The 19118-nt window shown below is 37.0% G+C and overlaps 1 protein-coding gene across 16 annotated transcripts in view; it reads right to left on the bottom strand.

The window, feature by feature from the left end:
* LOC131034292 (nucleolin 2) overlaps positions 1–19118 on the bottom strand; it is a 158855-nt gene that overhangs the window by 43910 nt on the left and 95827 nt on the right. For all 16 annotated transcript variants that reach the window (XM_059218251.1, XM_059218241.1, XM_059218245.1 and 13 more), the window contains one exon: positions 7293–7376. In XM_059218251.1, coding sequence (XP_059074234.1) covers positions 7293–7376 — 84 coding nt within the window. The remainder of the gene's footprint in view (positions 1–7292; positions 7377–19118) is intronic.

Below are 19118 nucleotides of genomic sequence, written 5' to 3'. Positions count from 1 at the left end.
CATGGCCAAGATCAATCTGTCTGATAACATAATCCTCTCCCTGATCTCATTTATGTCTTTATCCACTGCAGGTTCAACAGTGTGCAAGGTCCGGGATCCAGATTCTCCCCTAACAACATTGGAAAAATTTTGGGGAGCCTTCTTTTCTGCAGGCTGATCCATCATTTTCAATAATTCTTCTACCTCCCGAGTAGGATCAGTTTCCCTTTCTGATTCCCTTGTCAACCTTCCCACCAGCCAATCCGGAGCGGGGATGGAGTGACTATGATCCTCTATGTGCTCCTGTTCCTACGACTCTTCCTCCATTCCACGAAGCTATCCTGGCGAGCCTCTTCCTGATGAGGGGGACTTTCTTGCCTTTGACTTCTTGGTCGATGGTGTCCCTATGAAGCCTTCCCATTAGCTGATATGTTAGATGAACATTCCCTTCTGCCAACCTCCTTACTTGCCTATCAATCCAGTGCTTGTTGAATTTCAGCACCAGTCTAGCTAAGATACTCAAATCATCCATCTCGGGCTCTGACCAATCTAGCAATGGAATAGGCTGATCCTTTACTTTCTCGAATTCGGGTTGTGTATCAAATCTGCATCTTCCTTCACCTAATCTGGCACCTGATAAATTTCACTTATCCTGATGGTGTCGAGGGGCAATCTGGAATGCATTCTCTTCCGAACCTCAAGGTCATCCTCGGCATCTGCCTAATAATCTTCTAAGTGAAACTTGTGTATGAATTTGACGCCAAAGACCTTTCTGATTTGGCAGTAAGGATCATATTGGGCTCTGGATGTATAAAATGGCAGACGATAGAAAGCCAATTCCCCTGCTGCACTTTCAGCGGCTTCCAAGCCTGGGCATATTTCCATGAAGTCGCCCAAGACAACTAGAAATTCAATTGATTGCTTTTTCTTCTTCTTCTGCAACTGATCATAGGCGGTTAACTGTCTCATGAGCTCCAGCAATACAAGCTTGTCTGATGGATATCTTGCAAACTTGTATGACTGGAATGAGAATCCTTGCATCCTGATGTAGGTGAATTTAGGAAATTGTAAGAACGCAGCTCCATACTTCTGGACCAAGGCATTCGCTTGCGGTGACACCCTTACGTGCAACTTCTTTTGCATCAACCGTGTCAAGTACATGGTGAAGGTGTCATTCGCCAACCTGTAGGAATTGACATTGTGAAGATGCAGCTAGGGATAACACTCATGTACTTTCAGCTGAGCTGGTCCGCAACCCATGATTCCTCTTGCTGGCAGCCCATCGAATCATCCTCTTCACACAAGCATATAGAACGGGTAGGAGCTCATGAAAAAGGACTGGGACCTTTTTTCTTTTAAGTTTTTCAACTGCTCATGCAAGTAGCGACTAATCAATATGGCCCAGTCGATCAACACATTTGAATTCATAATCTCGCCTCTGTAGAAGAACATCCAGGCCTCAAAGTTCACAGAATGTGGACACCCCATTACTCTACTTAGCATTTTTATCAGGTCCACATACTCCTGCTTGAACTCAAAGATGGTGAGAGTTTTTGGCATCTTGGAGGCGTGCACCCTAGGCTTCAACAACCACTACTTGTTAATCAAATCAGCACACCTGGCAGGCCCTGCTTCATATACTGCCTGAGCTCCGCTGCTGGTCTTGTATGTCATGGAATAGTGCGAAGGAATTCCGAAAGCCTCACCAATTGACTCTGCAGTCATTGTTGCCAGCAGCTTGCCATCAAGCGTTGAGATTGTCTTTCGCTCCAAATTATAATGTGTTGCACATTCTTGGACCAAGTCCGGGCACTGAATAGCAAGAGGAAAACCAGCTGCCGCAACAATTCCACTTTTGACAATTTTGACAGCTGTTGGTGATGGACTGTGCCCTGCTGTCCCGAACATTCTGATCTTGAATGCAGCCAAATTGAACGTGCCTAAATTAGTATCGCTGATTTCTTCCCATCTTGAATTCAGCCAGGAATGGGGAAGGAAACCTTTCATTTCTGCCTTGATCAATGTCTGCCTGGAGAGAGTAGCTGCCTTGCTTGATTTCGCCATCCTGGAAGCACCTTGAAAATGATGAAAACAGAGACTAAGTATGACCACTCTTCACTTCTCCACTTCTTCTTTCTTGAATCTTGCACGTGAGAAATGAAATCCCTTTCCAAACTTATATAGAATTCTTAAGAGGCATTAAATTAGCAATTGCATTCATGACGCGTCATACTTTCCCCAATTACTATGCCATGCAGAAGAAACTTCCCATACGAGTGAGTTTGAATTTAGAAATTTCCTTAAATGCACCAAGTCATGCGTCATACTTGGAAGATTCTCTTCGCCAACTCGTTGATTTTCAATCTTTCCAAATTTGGAGGGAAATCGAAGGATTTTCTCAGGATTTGCTTGATTCCATTCTAACTTGTTGTCTTCCGTTTTTGAAGGAATTTCATGTCTCTTTCCAACATCCCTATTTTTTAGGGATACTCCTACAATTTAGGAGCCAGGTTGATTGGATGGAGAATTCCACCACGATTCCAATTCTATAAAACTTTCCCCATTCCGGCAAGATTCGGTGTCTAAAAATGGCAAATTCAAAAATTTGCCCGAGGGGAATTTTAACTTCTCATTCTTCCTTGACCTCTGGTTCTTCGTGCCTTAGACAAATTTTTTGGACTTTTCAAACTTAGGCGTGGCATCCATGGCGGGACTCATCATCTTCAATGATTCTCCTTGACTTAGCTATTTTGGTGCTTTCCATCATTCCTAGGTGGCATTTCATTTGAGGGAAGGAAATCATCCTTTCTCTTCCTTCCGCCATACTTCCATCTTGGCGCCTTCCTTGAGTTTTGGGCGCAAATTTGACTAGAGGAAGGATTTCATCAAATTCTCCTTCCTTCCACCTCCATGTGAGTTTGGCGCTTTCCATCATCCTTAGGCGCAAATTTGACTGTGTTATGGAATTCATCCATCTCTTCCTTCTTCCATGACCCCCCCAGTTTAGCACCTACCATCCTCTCTTGGTGCAAATTTGGATAAGGGAGGCATTCACTATCGTTTTTTATTCTTCCTTCACACCTCCATTTTAGCGCCTTCCTTGGTGCAAGGGCGGAATTTTGACTATGTGGAGGAATTCACAACTTTTTTGTGAATCCTTCAGACCTTCTTTTTAGCGCCCAAGTCCACAATTGGGCGGAATTTCACCACTGTGGAGGATTCATCAATTTCTAAACATTTCCTGACCTACCTCATCTAGCGCCCAATCATTTCCTTGGGCGGAATTCTTCATGCATGGAGGATTTTGATGCTTTTCATAAGTTCCAGGCTCTTCGTCAAAATATATATATGAAATATAACATTTAAGTATAAGTGGCATCTTCAATATGTCTTTAATCTTTTTCCTTTCTTATACTTTTAAGTTATATTTCATATATATTGTCAGGATGTTATATTTCCTATATTTTCAGACTTAGTGAAATTTCAGGCCATTTTTCGGATCAAGATGACATTGGTGGATTGATGTGAATTTCCAGACTTAGATAATTTTTCAAGCTTTCCATTCTTGAACAGATTCCCATACTTAGCCAAGTTTTGACCACTGTCTGTGCTGAGATGCCACTTTGGGACTTTGAAGGTGGATTTTCCAAACTTGGAACAATTTTGTGCCTTCCACTTCAGGGATGATTCTCACACTTAGCCATTTTAGACCCCTACCTGTTTGCTTTCAACTTTCCAAATTTAGAAGTGATTGTGCATGTTGATTCTTCGTTGTCTGCTAGCCTAATTGTGCATGTTGATTCTTCGTTGTCTGCTAGCCTAATCGTGTCACAAATAGAATTTCCCAAAATAGAAACTTTCCAAAATGTCAGAGTTAGAGCCTAAAACGGAACGCAGGATGACTTACTAAAAATAGAAACTTACTAAAAATAGAAATTACTAAAAATAGTAAGTTTGATTTTTGGCAAAATGAAGACATTCTGGGACTCAAAAAAATCCCTTAAAAATAGGAACTTTCTAAAAATAGAAAGTTGCTCCGTTTTGGCTCAAATTTTATTGGTAGGTCCCTTGAAGGGTCCTGGTTCTAGTTGTATGTTCAGTTTTTCCAAAACCCTCACATAAACCCCTAAAATCTAGGACAAAAGGCAGAAACCCTAAAAAGGGACAAAACAGGCCCTAGACTTCATAGAATTCGCTCGACAGAGAAGCAGATTAACTCCAAATGACCCTCGAACATCCGCAAGGCGGAGAAACTGACGAGACTACCACCAAAACCCACAAAAAGCAAGACTAAACGACCGAAAGGGGCTAAAAGTTAAGGGGGTCCCTATCTGAGATGGGGTGATGTGTGATTAGGTCACAACAGTACCCTCGTCCTACTTGTCTTAAAAATTGACAAAGTGGTTGTCTAGTCAAGCAGTGTTGGCTCCTGGGCATTCCATTGTTGGTGTTAGCCTCTAAGCTTGTTGCAAGTGTGTGTTGGGTGTGAATTGGAGGACGATGTTTCACTTATCCTATCCTAGTGTGGGGTTGCAAGAGAACACAATCATGGGTCTGTGGTTGATCATCATTGGGTGGTATTCCCTCTCTCATAGGTTCATTGTGGTGGATTGTCCAACAATTATTAAATCTTCCATTTGTGCCGCCTTGCATATGCAAGGTGAGGTTGTTTTTGTTGGTATTGCATTTGTGTCGTTGTGTTCCACATGACACTTATGTTCACGTTGTACTGCAAGCAAGACATGTTATGTCATGTCTTTGATGTTTTGGTTGTTGTGTTTAAAAAAAAAAGTCGTTCCATCAAGTTTTGCCTTGGTCCTTCAAACAAGGCATTATAATTTGACTATAGTTGCTTGCCACACATAGTCCTACCATATCACCCATTCCTCCATGGCACACTCAACAACTATAATCTCCACCCCCTCCTTTCCTACTCACTCAAGATCTCTTTTGAAAATAGCAACACCCAAAGATTGACTTTATGCTCTTACTTTGGATTCTTCATAGGATTGAACACGAACCATTTACAATTGTTAACTAGGCTATAGGTGTTTGTCTAACCATCATGCATTGCCAACCTATCAAATTGGTATGGCCTTCCCAAATCTATACAATAGACATTCATGAGCATGATATTGCAGATGAGGTCATCTTGGTAGGCACTAATGTTGAAGCTTGCCACACACTACTCTTTCACTAAGATGTGATGTCCTCTTTGTTACTAGAACAATTTGGGTAAATAAATCTCTTCAACCTCAATTTCTCCACCATCTCTTCTAACATCAAATTGTCAATGTACCACAATCCACTATCATGTTACAACTGCACTAGTTCTCAATCCTTCTTTTGTAGCTTCAATTGTACCTATCTCATCATGAGCAACTAACCCAATTTTGGATTGTTTCCTTTGCCTATCAATTCAATTGTCCTATCTTCTACTGCCAACAATTGTCCATTGTTGACATTTGGTGGCTCACTAGCCTTGTTCCCCATATAGAACAAATGTATCATTTTATCCTCTTTTACACACTTCAGCTTTGCCTTGACTTTTATCCAAGCTCACACCATGGCACCTACTAATGGATCTCTCAACTTTCTTTAGATCTTGTGAAGAACATGCTTTCATTGGGTAACTAAAGTAAGTGCCATTCACTATAAAATGAAAAAAGAAATTATTGGGTACCAAAAGCATATGGTTTGTCGCACATGGAGAAAAAAATTAGCTTGTTCCAAGCAGTAAAAATATCTTGTTTAGTTATTCGCTTGCTCAACTTTTTTATCTCAATTGATGTGAAATCAGTTTTCATTTCCCAACAATATTCCTTTACTCTTGAAGAAGTGATCCAATCCTTATGTAATGTTCCATAGAAATCAGTCAAGTACATCACAAAAATTTCAATAACAAGTGAATCTCGACATCGTCCTATCCACATAATTGTTTTTCTCAATAGCATCCTATGCTTCAAGTTCATTTTCTCTAGGTGCCAAGTATGTCTTCTCTTGTTACTTGTGTTGCTCATTTAATCCATTGTGCAAAAAGTACTTCCACATCTCGTCCATTTAATCATTATCAATGATAGATACAATGTTTTCTCTTTTTGTTGTTGGTGTGAATAGGGTCTTCTACCTAGGGTTTTTGCTAGTTCCTAGTGGGGGACTTATTCACATGACTTAAGTTTATAGATACAATGTTTTCTCTTTTCATTGTTGGTGTGAATAGGGTCTTCTACCTAGGGTTTTTGCTAGTTCCTAGTGGGGGACTTATTCACATGACTTAAGTTTACTTAGGTCCTAGGTATCCTTTTAAAAGAATGATTAGTTATCACATGATCTTATCTCATCTTTTGACTACTACTTCTAGTTACCTAGGTCATTAATATTTATCCCTTTATTTGTCTCATTGTATACGATTAAGGCACATGTCAACATCCTATCTAATCCTAATTCTCACTTTGCCTTTATAAGCAAGGCCTCTCATGTACATTTCCATATCCATTCTTACATTCATAATCAAGCAAGCTATTCTAGCCAATTTTTTCTCGTGGAAGTTATTTTGGTCTTGCAGGGCTATTGGGATGTTGAGGAGTCGCCAATTGGCTCCTACATTTATAACATATATTTTGAGATTATTCTACTTTTCCTGTCTATAATTGATCTTATGAATGTGAGTTTCCACCCCATCTGCAAAAAATAAGACTATATCTCCCAAAGGTACTTTTTGTATTCTAGGAGGTAAAGGTTGGTTTGTTATATGGAGGACAGAAAGTTTCATTGGTTCAGTGAGGATTTTAACAAGTATCAGTCCTATGTAATTCATATTTTACTTTGAACTCTTGCAATGCATATTACATCAAAAGAAGCATGCAAGAAGATACGCACACAAAAAATTATTGGACCAATAGGAAAACTGCAATATATTTTCAAAATAAAAATGTATAAACCCCAAATTAGATACTAGTTGAATTAAGGAGAAAAGAATAAATTACTTTTAATTTCTAAACTTTTCACTAGGTTTAGATGAGGAGTAATTTAGTTAATAACTCTTAAGCACCATTGTCCTCGAATAAAAATTCAAAAATTAGTATTGTTTAAAATTGTATACCAAAACCAACAAATATAAATTTCAATGCTTGAAATCAAAGAATTATGAAACGTTTTTGCAAAAATGTGTTGAAAGAGTGCACACAATTTCAAATTAATAAACCAAGAATCCACGTGGAAATCTATAGGCATGTACATAATGAGTGAGGAAAACTTTTTAAAACATAAGCAAATTAAATTTCAAATATACACATCAAAAATTTATTACTTACTGTTGTGCACCCACTTCTGCTCACTTCCCAAGACTCTACTGCATCTTTCACTTCTTCATCAGTACCTCCTCCTTCATGAGAAGCCTTCATATATAACAACAAAAGCCCAGTTTATGTGATGATTCAATTTCTTCATGATATATGATCAAATCATAGAATCACTTATGTTGAAAGCTTACCATGAAGAAACAATTTTACCAAGAAAAATCAACATATCTAAAAACATGGAAATTGATGTCTATTTTGGGCCCATTAAAAACAGGCTAATGTTGTGATTCAAAAGACCATTACATATAGAAATCTATAGTTTAAATCAAATTAGAAATAAAGTTTCCATTACATTCCATTCAAAGAGGATAATTTTCCAATAAATGAAAGAAGATTTTTTTAAATTACTAACGAACTCTCCTTTGACTTCATCACCAAGGACATTCATATCTTCAATTTCTTCATCTTTGCCTTTGTTTCCTTTTTGAGGACCCTTCAAGTTTAATTATTACATCAAAGACCTCATTAAAGATATTGTTCAAAGTAGCATTATAGAAACGAGACTTGCCCAGACTCAGTGAGTCGCGGGTTGAGCAAACATGGCGAGTCCCAAGGGCTCAAACTTAAACTCGGACGAATCTAGGACAGACTCATCGAGTATGACGAACTCGCCAGACTTACTAAGTGTGGGTAAGTCTCGTAACTTGGGCTCTGCCAAACTCAAAATCTGTCTTCAAATCTGTCTCATTCTCTTCATTAGAATGTATGCATGAAATATAACATGAAGTATAAGTCACAGTTCAATATGTGTTTACCCTTTCATATGATATAATATATTTCATGTATATATTGGCAAGATGTTTGAGAGTGGTTTCAGATCTCTACGAGTTATAATGTAGATTCTAGGTTTTAGAAGATCTTATAAATTTTCAAACTTTGTCAAATTTCAATAACTAGAAGGCTTCTATCAGCATTCTCTCACTCTATCTCACTAACTTTATCTGCCCTAAACTCTAGACCTATCTCTCTCCCTATCACTCTTCCTCTATCCCCTCTTTCTACCTCTCTCTATCTTATACTCTCCTCTCTCCCCCAACATCTAGACCTCTCTCTCTTTCACCCTCAAACCCTCGCGAGGGGTGCTACTCTCAACCTCATTTTGGTGTTACCTCCATCAAACTATAATTCTAAACAAGTAATAGGCTAATGTCATGATCATAAAAATCTACATAATGCATATCCCTTATTGCAAATCTCTGCATATTCATAGTTAAAAGCATATTATTTTCCGCTGCATCATCCAAGACTTACCTTAGATGCCTTCATAGGAAGGATGCAAGCTCCTCTAAGCCATGAACTTCTAGTTATTGTTTTGATATTTGTTTGGATCTTTTGATGTCATGGATTTCATATTCCATAGGTTCTATATACATTTGTCAATATTTGTATATCGAAGCTTGCTATTTCCTTCAGCTACAATTTGTGTTTATACTTATGTGATCGATGTATAAGTTGTGTATGTGATCAAATTAGCTTCTATTTGATGATGTTAATGTGTCTTTAAGGTTTATTTAATAAAGGGTGCATGAAACAAGTTTTAAATCCTTAAAAATATATAAATTTCTTGGTTTTTTCATTTTGTCGAGTCTTCATCAAGTCCTAGTCCAATTCTGAGTCATGCTTGCCAAGTCCAAGCCTAATCTGAGTTTCGTAACTATGGTTGAAACTCTTCATTAATACATAGTTTAAAACACAATTTATCTCTTAAATTACATGTCATATAGTCAACTAGTGAAAACCCAAGAAGTGCTAATTTAAAAATCCCACTTAGTTCCTAGTTATCATTTCATTTGTGAAAAAAAAATAACTTACATTTGTGATATAAATTTTCAAGAATGGTCGGATCCTCCACATATTTGTCTTTGATAGGTGATAAAAAAACAGACATCATTGTCCCCAACATAAATGGAAAGAATGCAAAGCTTCCACTTAAGGGTTGTAAACACCACGATCTAAACAAGCAGGGAAAAAGCAATGTGGATGTCTCACAACAAGATATTTATTTAAGGCAAAAACATTGGAATAAGGCAAAACCTAGATATTTTATTAATAGGTCTGCAGTACTTAAAAGTTGAACTTATCCATCACACTATTAATGAATTCAAAATCCATAGTGCTCTTGCATTTGTATACTCCTAGCTGGTTTGGGAAATCAACCCCTACCCTATGTCTCCCTTTGAAAAGAGAAAGCACTTTTGTGACTTGCCAAAGGTATTCCATAAAATTATCTCATCACTCTTAACATTTTGGAAGACACAAAGTCAAACACCCAAATATATGTGAAAATGGGGAATCGAAGATACCAATCTGCCCAACTAGAAATTGCAGCCCTTTCTTTCTCCAAGATATGTATATGCATCTAGTCATCTATTTTCCATACCTAGTGGATAAGAAAGGAATAATTCAATGTATACAAGTGTCTTGGCAAGAACCTATCATATTCAATCCAACAATTGTGTCTCTATGTGCTATGAGGTATACAATATATCATGTCATCTTAAAATTATGAGTCTTCTCAAACCCTATTAATTGCTTATGTAAACATTCACACATTAATGATGACCAATTAAAGTTTTCTTTTCCATCACATATAGTACACATGATATAAAACATCCATGGTTTGAAACTATGTGCTTCCTCTTACCTTGTGACCCAACTGAGCAATTAGATCATAATCGAGAACTCATCCTTGAATTCACCTCCAATCAATTTTTTTGTTGTGAAATGAAATAAAACACAAAAATATTCTATTAGATTCAAACTACAATTATATTGACCTCCCAAGTTCTTGGGTTACAGTTTTTTTGTTGTCAAATGAAATGAATTCCCAAGTTCTTGGGTTACCACCTCCCCAAACTCCTAAATCATAGACCTCTTGAAACATTGGACAACAATTCATGTTGAGCTACACTCAGAAAGCTCCACCAAAGTTGTCTCAAAGCCCTTGTAAGGGTATGATTCCCAAGATCCACAAAATCCCAAGCTAACTAGGCAACATTTCATTGTGAGCTCTGTCTACATTGGCTTCTTCTTACCTATCTTCAAAGTGCATGCTTATTTAAAATCGAAAACACAACTCCTCCACCATTGTTAGCATCCAAAGGATCTTCAACAATGGCTACATTAGCTTGTTAGTTTTCTATAGCTTCAAGCTATGTGAATCATTTCTTGCAATCATAGCATTTTGTCCGCATTTTGTCTTTATCAAATCTTCTACTACTTGTATAACACTACAACAATTTGAGGATTATCTTGTGTAGCCCTTTCAATAATTCTCTTATCTTCGACTAGGAGAGCTGAAATCCTATCTTCTAGACTTTAAGAAAAAAAATGAAGAGTAAAGATGCCATTGTTGTATTCCGAAGATAAATTGTTTAACAAAATGGCTTTAGCATCCTCATCTTCCACTGTAGCATTGACTTGTGCTAGTTGTTGAAGAAGAGACCTCAGATTTTTCACATGGCTTGACGTAGTAACTCAGTCAATCATCTTAAACTTGAAAAGCCGAAGCTTTAATAAAAATAGCATTAACCACTTTATCCCCAAACAATGTGTTCAAATTTTCTAAAATTTCTTTAGATGGTTTTGCTAGATCTATATGATGTAACTCAAAATATGAGATAGACCAATAACAGCTCTGGCTTTATCATCTCCACTTGCCATTCTAGTGCTTTACTCACATCTATAGGTAGCTTTTCTTTTCAATTTTCTATTCCCCACAGGTTGTAAGACCCCCTGCGGGTTTCACCCCAAAGTTTCTCCCTTTTCCAACTGCGTTATTTTAACAAACAGTTTGCCTACGATCCTTGAAACGTATCAAACGGAAATGCATAAAGTAGATTCTGATTTGTATATCATCTGCTATTTGTGTATTCTCAGAGTTACATGTTTCACTCTTTGCTGTTTTGTTGTGTTTATCATTAATATTTAATTGACATTAACATGCTAATGATCAACCAGAATAGAGTATATGATACTGCAGAAAATGAACACAATTTACACACCCAGATGCAAGAAAACTCTGACCTTTATAAATGTATGTCAATTCTGTCCAGGATATTGCAGCCTTCCAAATTTCACGGAAACCTCAGAAACATTGGAAGTCTAACTATACAATGCACAGGAAGATCTGATCCAGTCATACACAGCAGCAATCAGTATACTGACTCGTACTCACCATGTGACCCTAACTGAATATACAATTGTTTCAAGCAAGCACTTAATTGCAACTCAGTTTGTGTAATGATAATCTGATCATGAATCTACAGCAGTATACTGAAAATAAAAATCTCCAAGTACATCCCCTAAACTTCAACACAGTGCAGAATTTATATTATCCACAGATAACCAGCAATCTCCATTATCCAAGTGCCCACGCATCTAAAACAGGCTGGCGTCTAGAAACAAGCTTCCACACCAAAGAACAAGGCTCGTGTCTAAAGAGACAATCCTTACACCATAGAGGAAACTCCCAGCAAATATGATAACAGTCAACAAAGAAGCCCACACTACTTATAAACTCCTCACGCCATGCCAAACGCTCCTATGACCATACAATCTGAATACCACACCATAGATTAAGAGGCCACATCAGCAAGGAAGCAAGGAAGCAATAGTTCTTCATGCCAAACTCTATCCTAGTCAGGCCTTTGTCAAGGAAATCAACTCAAATCGACCACCAGTATAAACACAACGGCAGCATATGCAAGCAGCACCATTCTTCTTCCCATGCCAAGGATACAGAGATGATCAATCTCCAAAGAATGTCCCATCCAAGCAAAGAGTGCTGGTAAGAAGTGTCGACCAGCAAGAAATGCCTAAGAGAAATACCGTCCAAGCAAGATAAGTCTCTACACTTAATCGCCAAACTCGGAGCAGGTAGTAATAAATATGAAGTGGATGTAATATCCACCCATCCAGCACTACATTTTTTTCTTTTAAATTTCCCAAGTACCAACTTAATCAACCAAGCTTCTTGTTCTATCATAGAAGTGTTGACTTCATAATTTCTTCAATCACCTTAGTGATGACAAATCTACAACACCACATATGCTTGCACTTAAAGGTGGTAAGCTCTTGAGGTCAGGATCCTTATTAGACCTAGACCTAAGCCTTGAGGATTCATTTCCCAATGACCTTGCCTATGTATCCCTTCGAGGGAAGTCAGAGGATTCGTAGTCCGCCCTTGAAGTTTAGAGGGAGTTCATTCTCTCCTCTCGTCTGAGATCTTAGATCTCTCTTTAAACCAGGACTATTTATTAAAAATTAGCCCAACAATAATAAAGTAATATCTAATTGCGTTCAAATAATGTACATACATACACAATTACATCGAGGGTCATACCCTTCCAAAATTTACAAGCACACTTCCCATTAACACATAATGACTAGCTCGTACACGATGACTAGCTCTGGCTTACGTCACATATACAAAGTCACTAGCTCTAGCATACATCACATATTTATAGGGACTAGCTTCAATATACAACTCTCATATATAGTGACTAGCTTCAGTGGGCATCACATACCTAGTGACTAGCATTTACATAGTGAGGATCTAACATTTCCATAACAACTAGCTGCCACTTGCCCATAGTGCATCCTAGATAAAATTAAAAAAAATGTCGGTGCACTGCGCACTACACCGTGGGACACACTCTTTTGTCCAGTCTTTTACACCAACGAGCAAGAGGGAACAAGGTTTGATGTATCCCATACTATGTCGAGTGTTTATCCTCATCCTAACAAAGCCAAGTAATCCATTTCCACATCAACATATGCCCAAAACTATACAATGAGATTGATCCAATTATTACCTACCTATTCTTCATCAAAAATTCTCTTCCCTACTATCCATTGGACAGCTAAGCAACAAGGACATCCATTGCCGGCATGCAACTGGCCCCAAGGCCTACATGCAACTGGTGATATCCATCCGCTAACTAGGTGATATGGTTGACAATCTACCGGCATAGTACGCTCCTTGAGTACTGTCAAACTTGAGAAGATAAGCTTATCTTAAGTGGGCCATAGGATTTATCCTTCGGTGATCACCTCAGATAGAGAGGACAAGTCTACGTGCTAGAGGAATACAATCCTCTACCTATGCCCTTGTAGGGTCCCGACTCCATCTGTTGCCCTAAAAGTTAGTGCCTGTACTAAGCTTAGCACTATAACTGGAAGAGAGGTTCCTAATTCAAAACAAGTAGATCATAATCAAGACAAGTCTAGGAGTATTTACACAAAGTCTTATAGGTCTAAGATTAAATTTCAATTGGACACAACACAAGATGACTTCCACTTAAGATAATCAAACTGACTATGAGGTGGTCTACCCTTTCACTTTATCAACTTGTCATTAAAAATCACAATATATGTTAAATACGAGTTATAAGGCTTTCTTAACTCTTTCATAATCTTCTAATGCCTAGTTGGCCTCATCTGAAGCCATCTAAAGAAGAAAGGTTGACAAGTTAGGAACAACCTTGAATCTTGGAGTTATCCCCCCTAGACCCTAACCCTACAAACTTGAGGTCACATGAGCATCCTTCACCCAAGGACCGCCTATGTTCCCACTTCCAAACGGGTCAAAGTCACACATAGTTCTCCTTACAAGCTCTCTCAAGGACACCTACACATAGGTTCCCTTGGTTTATCACATTGACTTAGACCTAGGCTTATTACTCAACACAAAGTTACCTTGGTTCACACCAAAGATGTAAATATCTTAATCGGCAATAAATCGTTTGGCCGAAAATTTTTAAAAAATCAGGAATCGGGAAAAAATCAGGAAAAAATCGGCAATAAATCGGCAAAATTATCGAACATTTGAAAATATATAATTTCTTAAAATATTCTAAAAAGTATCAATAAATATCAATATATTATATAAGACTTGCAAATAAATATCAATCTCAATATATTATAACTTTATATAAGACCTTTATATAAACTTATAATATCAATATCAATATATTATAAATTTATTATCAATAACTTACATTAATATCTTAGTTCTAACTTCTAACACAACTCGTAGCAGACACTTGAACAGGAAACATCAATATATTTGGATACCATCACTTGTGGAACCCGTCGGCCGTCACGACTCTGTCTCGCGTGCTAAACAAACTATACTTCGGCAGTCACGACTCCCTCTCGCGCGCTAAACAAACCAGACTTTGCCCTCCATAAAAATTATAAAGGCTCTTTATAATTTCCGCACTTGCGATTTTTACTGTATTCTGCGCAATTTTTTCGCGATTTTAACCGAAAAAAACACTCAATTTTTTAAAAAAACATAGCGCCCAATTTAAATGGAGATTAAATCGGCTAGGGTTTTGGATCGGGATATATCACGATTTAGGCGATTTTAAGCCGATATTTACATCTTTGGTTCACACAACCCATTGGAAAGTAGTTCCATTTAAAATTCTTATAATATGTTCAATATAGAGTTCTTATGCTTAAGGGGTCAATTGATGTCTTGTAGTCATATAAAACCCTTTACTCCAATATCCAATACCATATTCCAAAATTATAAAGCATATCTTATTATTTTACTAAACAAGGAGGTTAAAATGACATTAAGGAACTTAATTCACTATTTTCATTGCAATGGATTTACTCAAATGGTCCATATTTATAGGAATTTTGATATCTTCTCCACTTAACACTACATCTAATATTTCCCATACCATAAGTGTCTGAAATATCATAGGTCTTACAACATAAGTTTATCCTCGCCTTGACCATGATTCCTACACAACCATACCATCATCCAACACATCCATAATACCATTCCTTAGTTCTCATGGTAGTTGTCTTATCAAGATGGTGGTACTCAAGAGATCAATAAACCCATGTAATCTTAATATCGAAATTATGCAAAAATAATGCAAGGGTCTCCATAAGGCTCCTAGTTGTTAACGCATGATAGCTTCGGTAAGATAAATGATTGAATGAGAGATAAAATGAAGTCTCTCATTCAATCATTTATCATATCGAAAACTATGATAAAACCTTCAAGCAATTAATTCCTCTTTAATAGCCATTCTACATTTGCATATAAACAACCTATTGATAATCATACTATGTATTTTGGTTATGTTCATCGATCTATTAAATCTTGTATTTAGATATATATCGATTAACATAAATAATGTTAAATAAATGATTAATGAAAACACCGATTAACATATATTATTGGGTTGCATATAATATATCGCGATGCATATATTATCGAATTGCATATGATATATCAGGTGGCAATATAATGAAGATCACCGATAGTTATCGGTGTGTTAGTCTACACCGATAGTTACCGGTTGTTATGGCTAACACACCGATAACTATCGGCTGTTAGCATTCAGCCAACACCGATAGACATCGGTTGTAATACTACTCCCACCGATTGGCATTAACGTTGAACATGCATTTGTTTAGTATAAACAAAGAGGCACGATCAAGTAATGTCTTGATCGGTCATACACACCGATAACTATCGGCTGTTAGCATTCAGCCAACACCGATAGACATCGGTTGTAATACTACTCCCACCGATTGGCATTAACGTTGAACATGCATTTGTTTAGTATAAACAAAGAGGCACGATCAAGTAATGTCTTGATCGGTCATGACCGATCAAGGCATTGCTTGACCGTGCCCCATTTGTTACATACTTATATTGAGTGGCATTCGTGAGATAGGACATAGAAAAACATTAAATGCTCCTCTCACCTGCCACAAACAAGAAGATAGTTAGATATATACATTACGGAAATAATAAAATTAAATAATAGAATATAACTTGCATATTGAATGTAAATTGAAAATCATTTACACTAGTTGGGTCCCACTTTAGTATGGTTCAATAGTATCATGTATCACAATAATATATGACATCATCCTAACCAAATAGCATAAAACACTTTTGAACCTTGAAAGATATCAATCAATCTTTACAAACTTGCATTAAGCATGATCAATGTTTGAATCCTAGAGTCCTAAGACAATGAGCAATATCATGGGCTCGCCATATCTTCAAGTAAAGGTATACACTTCACAATACTAGGGGTAATGATATTCTTAATGTCCTAGTTATAAACCTGCTTAAGCGTGATTGATACCTAAGACATCCTTATGATAATGGCAATATCGTATTTGTCAAATCATCTTCATAACAAGATCACACCCAATGATAATAATAATATCCTAATCCTTTAATTTCATTTATCCTTTGGTACAACTTCAAATTCTTGTTTAAGTATAGTTTCTTAACTGTATAATATTCACATTAGCCACTTACATTCGATTATGATCTTCATGATTAGTAATAAGATATTAGAAGATAATAAAAATATTACAAGTAATGTTTCTTAACCCCACTTCAACTACATTACATTAAAGGATGGTTTCCTTATTTAAATCCTGTGATATTCCGGTACAAATATATAGATTTGGTTATATTAATGAGGTCATTATCAACTCTTTCATAACATGTACTCGATATAATTACTAAATATAGGGAGCTTGTGTTTAAAACTTATCCACTAGTCTTGAACTTTAGACGTAATAAATAAAACCCCGCATCATATGCTATGGTCATAGTCTTCAGTTTCATTATCTTCAAGATAAATAAACAACATAAATTGATTGCATTATCCAGCTATAGGAAGAAATATGATGTTAGTAATCAACTTGTTTAGTCCCAATCGATATCCAAGTTATGCTCAAGACAGTGGGAATAATGTATTTGTGGGATCATCCTAATGGAGATTTACTCAATAAATTTGGTAAGGATCATCATCACAAGGATCATAAGGACTTTCCAAAAAAGGAGATCAACATGCTTCCCTTAATACAAAGCCTTTCTATGAAAATCTAGTTGCCATATTACGAATTATACACTAAGATGTTTCAACATGCCATATAGTCTACAATAGGATAATACCAAATTTACAAACATAATAGTAGCCTCCTTAGTACCATCTTAAATAGACATGCAATGAGTATTTACCACACAACTAAAAATCAATAGTTATATGATCAGCATATTTAGCTAACCCAAAATTATTAAAGATCTCTTATGTGGGCAATACCTACACTTAGACATGGCATCTAGATTGCTGACAAAATTTCATTAAGAAAGCAATTCATAAATAGGAGAAAATATATAATGCATCATTGAGACAAATCAAAACGGAATAGATCCATTCCTTTCTTTGTTGAAAAAGTGAATAAAATAGAATTACGTACTATCTTAGAAAAGTGAAGCATTGGTGAATGAATACTCACCTCTTGATGAAGATAGTTTCGAAGCAGGTGTGGAAATCTTCTACCTATACTTCCAAACATTTCTAAATCCTTTTCTTACTTACTATTTCTTCATGTATGTCTGTTTAGGTAGTCATAATGCCTTCCACTCACCTGGTAAGCCTCTTCTCCTTCCCTTTCTCTTTGTTTTCACCTCTTCTCTCATGTTGCATGGTGTTTTCCTCCCCAAAATAGTGCCATTTTCCCCTTCTTCACCGTAACCTTCATCCTCCTCACATCCAAGCTTCCTCCTCCTTTCTTCACATATCCCTCTCTTCCATTCATGTGCCCTTTATCCACGTTTATACTGCTCTTCTCCCTCATGCTTTGTCTTTCTTTCTATCTTTTGCTTTTATGGATGACCATGTCATTGATCTTCTCCACCCAACATTTTCCATAACCTTTCCATGAGCTCACACAGGCTACCTTTCCATCACAGGTAGGGAGTCCACAAAGAACTGCTATGTGGTTTGGCTTTGTATGCCTATGCTAGAAAGTTTCTAAGCCTTGCTAACAAATCGATTTTGCAATCCCAACATTCTTGGGAAATACATTTCCCTAAAGGTATTTTTTCTTTTCCCAATTTGTTATGTCCTATCCACGATTCCATAATCACCTTTCTATCTGCTTGGGAAATCACCAATGACCCATTTGTCTCTTGATCCAACCTTCTCCTCTTCTGCGTAGCCTCCAGATCGTCCCCTCTCCTTCCCGTCCACACTCCATACTCTTCCTTCTCAAGTCGTTTTCTATATTCTCCCTTTCATCCAAACTTGTATCCCTTATCATGGAGGATTCGTGGAATTTTAAGAGCTGTCACACCCTCTTTTCTTTTCCACAAGATCTGTCATATGGAATGACGTAAAAGACATGAGCACCATGCCTCATTAATGGTTGGCCATCCCCTACATACGTGTACCCCTCTCCTCATAATTACAATTCATCTCCTAATGTCATGTCTTCCTCTCTTTTGACTAAATATCTATGTGCTTAGATGGACAACCATGCCTCTTAAAGATTGTGCCAGCGAGCATCCTATACGTATGGTGTCCCATTTCATTAAGTTTGCATTTATTTTGTATAGTTTATTCCACCATTGTCCACCATGTAGGTAGTTGACATAGGGATGTGACAGTGGGTAGCTATTTTGTTCAAATGCCAAAATGTTTTCCTTAATCTTCACAATTTTAGAAATGTAACCCGACATTACCTTCGAAGCCATGCCAAATAATGAAACATATACATTATTCTCAACCACTCATTTCAAAGGTAAAAAAATCACTACACAATAAATAAATATATCCAAACGTTTTCTTTGTCTTCAAGTCATGCCAAAGGAATTATTCAAAGGATTTATTCTTGTCACCATAAATAATATGCACCCAAGTTCCTATTCTTTGCCATCTAAAATATTTTGCCTTCAGCGTAAGAAAAGAATCCTCAACCCCAATAGGAATAATTATT

Source organism: Cryptomeria japonica, chromosome 3, assembly GCF_030272615.1.
Source record: "Cryptomeria japonica chromosome 3, Sugi_1.0, whole genome shotgun sequence".
NCBI classification, from domain to species: Eukaryota; Viridiplantae; Streptophyta; class Pinopsida; order Cupressales; family Cupressaceae; genus Cryptomeria; species Cryptomeria japonica.
The sequence above is the reverse complement of the archived record's forward strand: the minus strand, read 5'-3'. Positions and strand labels throughout refer to the sequence as shown.